Source organism: Cryptomeria japonica, chromosome 3, assembly GCF_030272615.1.
Source record: "Cryptomeria japonica chromosome 3, Sugi_1.0, whole genome shotgun sequence".
Taxonomy (NCBI): Eukaryota; Viridiplantae; Streptophyta; class Pinopsida; order Cupressales; family Cupressaceae; genus Cryptomeria; species Cryptomeria japonica.
In genome coordinates this window covers 264,993,941-265,005,987 of record NC_081407.1, presented here as the reverse complement: position 1 = coordinate 265,005,987, position 12,047 = coordinate 264,993,941, and the positions used below count along the sequence as shown (strand labels likewise).

At 38.3% G+C, this 12,047-nt stretch overlaps 1 protein-coding gene across 1 annotated transcript; it reads left to right on the top strand.

Moving 5' to 3' along the window:
* Positions 1 to 10,012: 10,012 nt before the first annotated feature.
* LOC131066802 (uncharacterized) lies at positions 10,013 to 10,777 on the top strand. The gene has a single exon (XM_058001649.1). It carries the CDS (start codon positions 10,013 to 10,015, stop codon positions 10,775 to 10,777), a length of 765 nt encoding a protein of 254 aa, XP_057857632.1.
* Positions 10,778 to 12,047: the final 1,270 nt, after the last annotated feature.

The window sequence follows — 12,047 nt, the reverse complement described above, 5'->3', positions numbered from 1 at the left end:
ATGCCAACCACTTCAAATTGAAGCTATTGTTCATCCATCCATTCATTTTTTATATCTCTGAATTCCCCTCGTTAAAGGGGGGCTCGTTTATGGCACTATGCTCTAATTCATATATTTCTCCTTCATGTTGCCCCTGTGACTTCCGTCCTCCTGCTAAAATACCAGAAAGTGCCAGGTTGGCCTTCATGCGGATGTGTGTGTGTTAACAACACACAGACTTTCAGTATTCAGAAAAACCTTCCAATAAATAATTGCAAATATTGATAAATCACAGTTTATCAATATCCCTTCAAAATGGTGGTACATAGGCCACTCTTGAATAGCACAAAGACTTTCATAAGGAAAAAAATTATTCTTTTTGAAGTATATATTTCAATTATGAATAAAATATAATATAGTTCTTTTCACTTTTACAATAATTTTTACATAGTTGGGTATAATAACTTTTTGCACATTATAATAAAGATTAATTTTTGGTAGAATTAATTTAATTGAGTATGACTCACTCTCACCCAACTTGACATAACTTGATATCAATTATTTTGCATTATATGATAATATTTAATTCCTAAAGAATTAAATATTAGTGTTAATGAAAAATAATTTATTAAGCTCATATATAACATCCCCTTATTAAATGAAATATTATCAAAAATTTATGTATGTCACCTTCCAATTTTTGAAATTATCCAATGAGAAAGTTACCTAGGGTTTGTTCAAATCCTAGGGTAACAAAAGGCAATCTTGTAACATAGTTCAGGGGTGCTTCCCTCGGTTCTCTTATGGAAACTCATGTTTTCTGTGACTATAACTTTTTCCTTGCCTTATATCAATAAAATTCTTTGTCTTATATCCTTCTAGTACAAATATTCTATGTAAAGCATCTTACCTTCTTATTTGCATGCATTTTTCTCTATTTCCAAATTGTATGTTGTCTTAAGCTTGCTCATAAATGTTGCATTCTTAATATTCTTCTTTCCTTTCAACATTTTATTGAGTTTTAACCTTCATGCAAGCTTTAGGAGACTGATTAAAGTAGGAAGATGTGTATGTCTTTAGGGATTTTCATTGGTTTACTATGCAGTTATAGGTAGGAAGAAACACATTCTAATATTGGTGTATCACCTCCCTTATTTTTTTTTTACATTATTTCTTCTCTTTTTTCCTCTACAAGTCATTAAAATATGTTTAGAGTTATAATCCAAAGTATTGCGTTAGTTCAACACTACACCCTAACCAAAAATTAATATGGGATTCTCTAGTGATTCAACCTCACAATGCAAGGTCCCACACTTGGAGGTTGTTTACATGTTTCACAAGGTTGTTTGAGTTAATAGCTCAAACAAGGGTGCAAACTATTATGACAATAATTTTTAGCACATCTGGTGGGACAAACTTTCTAGTTATTTCATCTAACTACCAACACTAGATAAAGAACTCCAACTTTTATGCTAAGGATTCAATGTTGCTCTTAGCATCTCAACCTTTAAGAGGCTCACCTCCAAGCACTTGGCAACTCTATTGTGCTCTCACAATTTGTTTTTAGACTAGACCTACTACTTTCATTCATTGAATTCAAACAAGGGCATCTTCTAGAGGCCTTTTTCAATATTCATAACTCTCATATTCAAATTCTAGAAGAAGGAGAAGCGAACATTCATTTTCACCAGTTAGGGGTGCTAAAGCTGTAATAACTACACCTCTTAGATCTCTTTATACTCCTCTACCAATTAGACCATCACAGTCTAGGGTTCCAACCAGTCATTTGAATAGACAATTCTTCCCTATGGCTCCCCATAGAAATCATATTTTTGCCACCTTTAATGGGGGCAATCCTCTTGTTTTAGACCAAAAGCATGACATTCCCATAGCCACATTAAAAAGTATACCTAATTTCATTGGTGAAATCTCCATTACCCCAATAGACTACACCCAAGAGGTTGCAAATATATATACTATCTGTGATGTTACATAGGATGATTTTGTTGTTAGGCTCTTGGTCTCATCACTTAAAGGAAAAGCCTTACAATGGTATAGAGGATTGCCACACAACTCTATTCATAATTGGGAGGAGTTAGGTGAGAAATTATGTAAGCATTTTAAAGATAAAAGTGACCATTTATCACTTGTAAAGCAACTCACTACTATCAAAAGAGCCCCTCATGAATTCATGGTAGATTTTAACTTTATATTTCAAAAGACATGGATAGAATATGTGCTCTCTAGTGAAGCCATCTCCCATTCATGCCTTTGTGTACTATCTCAAGGCTCTCAATGGTGATATAGCTACCATGATACAATCCATGGGTGGGATGACCTTACTAGATGCATATGATGTAGCCATCAAGGTAGAAAATTGTTTGATATAGGCTAGGAAGATAGCCCCAAGGACTCCAATGCCTCTATTCCCAAAGATTCCTACTTCACAACCTCTTTTGGCCCCCATAGCAGTTGCATATACATGTCAACCATCCACATATTCCTCATCTTCAAATGAAATTCATGAATTCAAGGCTATGATTCAAAACCTTGCCAATGCGTTGGTGACAATAAAGAGACACCAAACTCAAATCAATAGACCCTATCAAAATACAAATCAAAATTATCAGTAGAAAATGCCATCGTTTCAAGGGAAAAATCAATGGAACTATGCAAAGCCCTTGAATAGTGTAAGCCATACAATTGCAAATCATTCAAAGGCACTTGTTCCAATGCAAAATAATCTTGCTCGAGAGAAAGATTGGTGTTTTCTTGCAATCAACCTCATGATTTGGTTGCATGTCAAAATGGAGAGCTTTCTCAAGCTCTAGTTGTTCAAAATGAACCAAAATCAAAAGGACAACATTATCATTAAAATTAATAAAGTGTTGGTAATCAAAATCATATACAAGGGGTTTCAACTTTTGTTAATTGACAAGAGTCATAATTTTGTGGTGTTAACTAGACAAGAAATGGTGTTGTGACACGTGATACAAGATCCAAAAGGAGAGCTATGGAGGATGCTTCACCTCCCATGATGCCTCAAGGTTCAACTTCATCAGTTGCCGCACATACCATAGTCCCAAAGACACCAACAGAACAACTGCTCAAGATCCAAGTCATAATACAAATCAAAGCAACAAGAAGCACGACGAGCCTAAGATTGCTTCTATACCAAAATTATACCTTGTTGTTACTAAGGGTCGTTCAAAACTAGTGAGTGTTGCTTTCAAAATTTTAGAACAAATAAAGAAGGTTTGTATCATTGTATCCATGTGGGATGATATCTCCATTACATCTCTAAGATATTTGCTTCAAGAGGCATTGAAAAACATCAACAAATCAAAAGGAGCTACAACAACAAGTGGAACTTCAGCTTCAACCAGTTTAATACAAACCCAAGGAGGAAGAAAATTCAATTAAGATTAAAAAAACACCTCTTTCTATCTCTCTTTAATAATAGGAGATAGCTTAGTTCACAATTGTATGATAGATTTAGGAGCTAGTAGCTTAGTTATGCATAAGAAAGAAGTTGATCTTCTTGGCATAACATATGAATCTATGGATAAGGGGGTTGTCCAATTAGATGGTAATTATGTCAAGGCAATAGAGGTAGTAAAATATTTGAAATTGACCTTGCATGTATGTCCTAGTTTCTAGACATGTACGTGTATGAGAATACGAGTATGAGGAAAGATTATGAGAATATTGTTTCAGGGTTACGGTTAATTTTGTTAACCGACTTTGTATGTTGCCCTAAAAATTGCATGTTATAAGTTGCTAGAATGTAAAAAGGCATTTTAATTGTGTTGTACTAATTTACTGGATAATAAGAAAAGATTGGATGGCTATGTTCTATGGATGTAGCCCATCTTGGGTGAACCATGTTAAATCTCTATGTTATTTTGTGTTGTGATTTTCTTCATCTTTGTGTATTCAAATTCACATATAATTTTTAATTTGTATTTGCTCTGGATCTTCCTAACCCTAACACCTTGTACATACAAATTGATCAAACAACTGGGTATCTGTGAAGACTTGGTTGACACATCTGATAAGATCACAATTAAAGCCTATGATGATGCAGAAAGGATCTCTAAAGGCATTATAACACTACCTCTTCAAGTGGGCCTTGCAATGGTGGAAACTACATGTCGAGTCTTAGACCTTGATCTCCACTACAACATCCTCCTTGTCCATCCATGGATCCATTCCATTCAAGTTGTTCCATCCACTTACCATCAATGTCTTAAATTCCCTTACAATGGTAGAGAGATCACTATTCTAATTGATCTATTACCCTTTCAGTACTGCAAGCTCCTTGAGGGAAAGCACCCTTATCATTGCCCACTCAATATGCCTATTCCACCACCCTCATATGATCTATCGAATGTTGCAATCACCTCCTCCCAACCCGAGATCAAGGTAAAGATAATTGACAATGGTTGTGGAGAATAGATGATTCAAAATGCACTCTCTCCCACCCTCTCCTAAGTCATATGGTAGACCTAAACAAATCAAGATCCAAAAGAAACCCACTATGAAATGTAAAAAGGCCACCTTTGAGTGGTGGGGCCCACTTGATGAAGAGATCCTGGAAACTGATGTCACTTCTTGACTGTACCAAGAAGAAGATGAAGCACCAACAAATATTCCCAAGAAAATGTATCCTAAGGCATATGCTATTGTAGACAAGATGGGCTATAAAGGACATGGTCTTGGACCTCAAAAACAAGGAAGGAAAGTGCCCATCTCACCAATCTCATACAAACACAATAGGGGCTTGGGTTGATTAAGTATGACAAGATTCAGAAGAAGAATACGATGTTCGGGGTAAAATTTCCTATCATGATTGGGAAATCACTTGATATTTGCTCATCATTGCAAGAAACCAAGAAGTCAGAAGAGGAACATCAATACTATAACCTTAAGATGCACACCCTAAGGGAGAAATTTGATCCATATCATCATATTAGGGTAGTATGTGGAAGGAAGTTTCAACATCAAGTGCATCTTGAAGACCACTGGACTAATGCAATCAATGATTTTTAGATAAGGAAAAAGACGTGTTCAAGATTATCATTGGATATGATTAGACTTGGCCAATTGATTCACGTACTGGATTAACTTGAGGATGATGGTAACAATGTTGAGCAATATTTTGAGAAGGAGAAGACTAGACATCTTCCCACAATAGTGCCTAAGGTTACTATTAGTGGTGCCCTGACAGACTGTCCTTCTGAAATCGAAGATTTTGATGAAGAGGAGTTCACCAAAGTGCCTTTTGAATACCTTGATGATCTATTTGATGATGCCTATTTTAACACCATCATTCTCATCACCCCTTCCGCCCCATTAGAACTCCAACTCATCCACTTTGAACTCATTGATTGGGACCAATGAGGACCACTTGTCCTTGACATATGTGCTAATAACAATGTCCTCTTGGGGTTACTTAACATGCAAAACCTTGAGGATCACACATCTGTAAATGGAATCCAACTCAACAAGGAGGCATACTTTGGTAGTCATGTCAACTCCCTTAGTCATAAAAAATGACAATAAAAAGAAAAATCAGAAGTCCCCTAGTGAAAACCTCCCACAGGCACCTTCGAAGCTAGAAAAAATAAAAATAAAGGTCGTATCTTCTAGTGAATACCTGGATCAAGTGCTAGAAGATGAGGGAATTGACTTGCCTACCATGGTTCCTCTGTATCAAGAGAAATCACCATTACTGATTGAAGAAACTAATAACATCAACATGGGTATAGATGATAATCCAAAGAATGTGCTCATCACAAAGTCTCTTACAGATCAAGAGAAACAAAATTTCCTAAGTTTCCTGAAAGAGACACAAATCAACTTTGCCTGGTCCTATACTTATATGTTAAGTCTTGACCCAGAACTAGTAGTACACAACCTTGCTATTAGACTAGATGCTAAACCATTGAAATAGAAGCTCCACAAGATGCATCCATAGGTGGCCCTCCTGGTTAAAGTAGAACTAAAGAAGACGTTGGATGTCAGATTCATCAGACCCATTGATTATCTTGAGTGGGTCTCAAATATTGTACCTGTTAGCTAGCCCATTGGGGGCATAAGGATTTGCATAGACTTTAGGGACCTCAATAAAGCATGCTCGAAAGATGATTTCCCCTTGCCTAACATAGACATGATTGTAGACCTAATAGCTAGACATGAGATGCTTTCCTTAATGGATGGTTTCTATGGATACAATTAGATCAAGATCATTGAAGAAGACCAACACAAGACAATATTCAACCCTCCTTGGGGAACATTTTGCTATCAAGTCACGCCCTTTGGATTAAAGAATGCAGGCGCAACTTATCAATGAGCAATGACAACTATCTTCCATGACCTCTTGCACAACATTATGGAAGATTATGTGGATGACCTCCTAGGAAAGTCTAAAACACGAGAACACATCCTTGTCTTGAGAAGAATCTTTAAAAGACTGGAGAAATATAAGTTGTGCCTTAACCCTAAGAAGTGTGTCTTTGAGGTCACATTTGGCAAGTTTTTGAGATTCATGGTCTCTCACAGAGAAATCAAAGTGGATCCAGCCAAAGTTAAAGCAATCATGGAAATGCCTCCTCCTAAGACACTTAGACAACTTCATAGTCTACAGAGCAAGCTTCAATCTATTCGTTGGTTCATAGCACAACCTGCAAATAAGTGTCATCCATTCTCTCATCTCCTATGAAAGGACACCAAGTTTAAGTGGGATTGCCTATGTCAGAAATTTTTTGATAAATTGAAAGAGTATTTGGCCTCCCCTCTAGTATTGATGCCACCTATTCCAGGACAACCCCTTCTTTTGTACATATCAACAACAATAGTGGCTTTGGGGGCATTACTTGCACAAAATGATAATAAAGGGAAAGAGAATGCAATATATTACATCAGTCGCACTCTTGTGGGATATAAACTCAATTACACTATTAATGCACACAAAAGGGGACACAATAAAAAACAAAGCTCAAGAGCTAATAGGTTAGTTTCCAACCAAAAACCAACACAAATGAACTAAAAATATTTTAAATGCATATCAAAAGAGAATGAAAGTATTACAAAAGAAAGAATAAACACAATAAAAGAGGAGAAAGAAGACTCCCTAAGATGCTCCCATGATGCTTGATGGATATCCCTTGTTTTTCTCCTCTCCAAGATCCAAAGTTATGCTTGAGTGTGGCCTTCAGAATTTAGCATGAAACCATGGATGCCAAATGAAGGATTGAAGGTGGTTGAAGATGAAATGCTAATGCTATGCAAATTATTAAACTAGTATTGCTATGAGAAAGCTTAAGTGTGACCGCTATTCAAATATAGTAGCAATCCTAAAAATGCTTCCTCCTTTGCTTGAGGATGAGAGTTCTATTTATAGGCAAAATAGTGGATTGGAGGGTCAAGATTGGTTTGGCTTAGGAAGGGCTAGCATTGCATGAGAGAGGCATGATCCTCAATTCATGTGACACTTTCAAACCAATCCCAGGTTGACAAGTGTCAATATGAGAAGGCTTGAGAGGAGAGAGAGAAGAAGCATTAAATGCTTGAGAAGATATGAGAGTAAGCTCATGTAGTTGGGGTTATTGGATAAACTTATTATCCAAGGGTAATGTTAATGTCTAATGGGTAAAATCTTGTGAAAAGTTTACCCATGGTTAGGCTTTGACCAAATGGACAAAACCCATGTGGGTTAGTGTGTGGAAGAAGCAAAGCCATTAAGACTTTGTAAGAGTCTTAAATGATTGAGATGATGGGTTGGGGGTTAATTTTGGATTAGGATTGTGCAAATGATTAGAAGGGGGATTAGGCTAATTTAAAAGGGCTTAAAAGAATCTAGAAGGAGGTTAGAAGAATCTAGAAGGGGGTTAGTAAGCAAGTGGGTGAGGATAAATAGGCTTTTTAAATGTTTTTTTAAATTAAAATAGGGAGTGCAACTTGCATTTGGAGGAGAATGCAAGTGGATAGAGTTTTTAAATAAATATTTAATTTATTTAAATAGGGGTTTGGTTAGGGATTTTAAATAAATATTTAATTTATTTAAATGGGAGGAAAAGGGAATTAAATAAATTTATCAATTTATTTAATATTTGGATTATAGTTAGCAATTAAATTAATTTATGAAATTTATTTAATTAGATTAGAAGAATAGGCTAAAAATGAACTAATTAAATATGAATTTAATTAATAGATGAATATTAGTGCATTAAGCAAATATTAAATATTTGTTTTCAAAATTTGAGCCCTATGGAGTGCAGGAGGAAACTAGGGTTTAAAGGCGGTGGCGGTTTTCATTCGCGAGCTTGGGAGGATGGCTCCAAACGCTTGGAAAATTAGTGGCCCTGGCTTCCACCACGTGCAAACCACTTGCAGTGGCAGGACTCAGACTGTAAGAGGAGAGTCGGGGGTAGATTTGGTGAGGCCAGATTCTCTTTCGAGCAAGACAAAAACAAATGGGGCCATTCTCGGATTTTGAATTTCTCGAAGTGGAGCAAAAAATAGACCGAGGAGCGGTTGTGGAAGAAAATACCAGCAGCTTCAAAGAACCCTATCTTGGTGGAGTTACCGGCGATGACAGATAAGAGAACTATCAGTATCTATATTGATTCAATGGTTTGGAAGGAATCGGTTCAAGTCTTGCACGCTAGAGCATTCTTCATGAAGCGGGGAGGTGATTGGCCTACATTTTCCAAGATTAGGAAATGGGTTGATGAGGAATGGGGGAGCCATTTTGAGATAAAAACCCTAACTAATGGGTTCTTCTTAATCATTACTGGGTCAGAAGATGAAAAAAATAGAATAATGAACAATGGGCCTTTCATGATGCTCAAAATAGGGCTCTACATTAAAGATTGGATCCCCAACTTTGATCCTTGGCAAGCCTCCATTGAGGAGATCCCTGTTTGGATTAGGCTGTATAACCTCCCACATGAATATTGGAAGGAGGAAGTCTTCAAGGTGATTGGTGATAAGCTAGGGATATTTATTAAATTTGATAAAGCTATTGACAAACTGGACGAAGGCCATTGAGATTCGCTCACCTGAGGGTTTTTGGAGGCAAGAGATTGAAGTTGAAGAGATCATGGTGAAGTGCAAGTCCTGCAAAGAATGGGGGCATGAGGAGCCTGATTGCAAGGCAAGTCTGAAAGGTAAGGACAGGGCAGACAAAGCTTTGGAGGATCAGATGTTAGTAGTAATAGATGATGTAAAGGAGGTGCCAGATACCATACTCTCAGAATCGGTTCCTGTCTTTGACTCAGCAGTAAATCTGGATGGGATGCTCCGTCATAGCATCATAGAAAGGGGTGGGTCTGAAGTGTCCTTGGCTTCTAAAAATGCAAAGGTGTATAAGCTAGTAGATCAAGCCATGGCCTTTGTTCCTAGTATTGGAGAGGATGACGTGAATAGGAAAGGTTTTGTAGGGGAGACTTCCTTGGATCGGTTTTTGCTTCTGGCAGGATGTGTTGCGGTGACCCATGCGACCTCAACAAACGGAGAAGAGCTTCGGGGAGGTCTCTATCCTACGAATGGCACTGTCATGGAGTTAAACCCAATGATTATTTCTCATGCTAGAGCAGATGGTGTGGGGATTCCCTCCCATCCCCTGTCGCCTCCCCCATTTGGGCCTAGGATGGAGGGACCGGTTGGTGGCATGACAGGGAATATATCAGTGAGCCTGAGTTATGATTCTGGAGTAGAGATTGAAGAGGTAAAGGCAGACAGGTTCAAAGATATCCATGTCCCCGACTAAGGAGGTTTTTGTGAACCTAGAGGAGATGGAGTCCAAAGATGAAGAAGGCATGAGTGATGATTCTTTGGGGTTGTCAACAGAGGTAGGGGAGATAGATTTAAGGACCATCAAATAGTCTAAAGAAAATCCTGCTAAGGTGACTAAAGGGAGTATGAGAGGAAGGAAAAACAAACAGAAGTTGCTGGAGGAAGCAAGCAACATGAAGGGGCAGACCAAACTTCTTAGATCTGGGAGAGACCTATTCTCTCCTGGGTAGTAATGAAATTCCTTACATGGAATGTCAGGGGCTGCAATGCCCCTGACAAGCGATGCTTGATCAAAAGAGGTTTTGGTCAGGCGAAGCCAAAAGTTATTTGCATTCACGAAACAAAGTTAGGTAGTGAAGAAGCGGCTAGATTTCTTGGTGTTAAACAGAGGTGGTCTGGTTTTTTTGTGGATTCGGAGGGGGCTTCAGGTGGGTTGGGTATCTTATGGAACCCCCAATTAGTGAAAGTGGAAGCTGTCTCAAGTTCTAGATACTGGCAGATGGCAAAGGTAAACTCAAGGATTTTCAACTTTTCAAGTTTCTTAATCAATGTTTATGGTCCTACTAAAATAGCGGATAAGTGCCAACTATGGGAGAAAATTTCCAAGATTTTAGAGGATGTAAGGTCGGCCTTAACGATTGTTGTGGGGGATTTCAATGACACTCTTTCCTATTCGGACAAACGTGGAGGGGTGAAAAGGATGTGCATGATTCAATCTGATTTTCAAAACTTTGTGGATTCCAACACCTTGTTTGAGGTGGCTGCTAAAGGGGGGAACTTTACATGGACCAAAAGGTGGTTGGGCTTCTCCAACATTGCTGAGAAAATCGATAGGTTCTTTCTAGCTGGGGAATGGAACTTGGCTCCCCTTATCTTTGAGGTAGAAATCTTGGCTATTTCAGGTTCAGACCACTTCCCGGTCTCTCTAGTTGTGCAGAGGGATGGAGTTCCGCTCATATGTCCCTTCAAGGTGGAAAAGATGTGGCTAAGGCAATAGGGCTTCAGATATCAGGTGATTTGTTGGTAGAAGGAGGCCCCTATAGCTGACGACTTCTTGGCATATCAGCTCTTTAAAAAGCTAAGTTATGTTAAACAGAAACTGAAAAGCTGGAATAGGGATGTTTTTGGAAATATCTTTGACGAAAAATGAAAGATTGAAGGTGAGTTATGAGCTTTGAACTTGAAAGTCTTGGCAGAGGGAATGGATGAGGTGGGCTATCTCATGGAGAAAGACCTGCTCAATAGATATGGGGAAGTTTTGCAGAGGGAAGAGATTTTCTAGAGGCAAAAATCGCGAGAGAACTGGCTTAGAGCTGGAGATAGAAACACCAAATTTTTCCATAGTTCGGTGAAGGTTAAGAGAAGCCTTAATAAAATTTTATCCCTAAGACTCATGGATGGTACCTTAACAGAGGATTCTACTCGGATTAACTAGGAGGTGGTGGTTTTTTTTGAAAATTTATGGAAGAAGAGCGGGGCAAGTTAGGACAGTTTGAAACCTGAGTTTTTGGAGGTGATCCCTCCTTTAGTCTCTAGGGAGGATAATCGGATGCTTAAGGAGCCTGTCTCTCTGAAGGAATTGAAAGTAGTTATTTTCGGATTGGGAGGGAAGAAAGCGGCGAGCCCAGACAATTTTCAAGCTTTCTTCTACCAGTTCTTTTGGGATTTGCTTGGTGGTGAACTGTTGGAGTTGGTTGAAGAGTCAAGGTCTAGGGGTTTAATTCTGAACGAATTCAACTGTACTATGGTGGTGCTTATCCCAAAGAAAGATAAACCAGTGGGCTTTGAGGAATTCTGCGCGATCTCGCTGTGTAACACAATTTATAAAATGATTTCAAAAGTTGTTGCTAACAGGCTTAAATTGATTTTGGACAAACTAATTTCTTGTGAACAGAGTGGTTTCACTCTGGGGAGGAATATTGTTGATGGGGTTATTATGGCTCATGAGGCAATCCACACAACCATGAAGAGCAAACATAGAAGAATGATACTAAAGCTAGATATTTGGAAAGACTATGATAGAGTTGACATGTCCTTTCTTTTGGCCGTGCTTGCCAAATTTGGATTCAGTAAGTCTTGGATTAAGTGGATTTCTAGCATGGTAATGCAATTCAATGCTTCGGTTCTAGTTAATGGCAGCCCCCAAGGTTTCTTTCCTACCTCGCGGGGTATTCATCAGGGGGATCCCATATCCCCCTTTCTTTTCATTTTATTGGTCGAAGTTCTTGGTCGATAGATAGCTCGTAAGTGATCTCAGGGGTTGTGGA

What these genes read in the sequence shown, in the direction of transcription:
- LOC131066802 (XM_058001649.1), top strand. Translation starts at nt 10,013, where the DNA reads ATGAAATTCCTTACATGGAATGTCAGGGGCTGCAATGCCCCTGACAAG.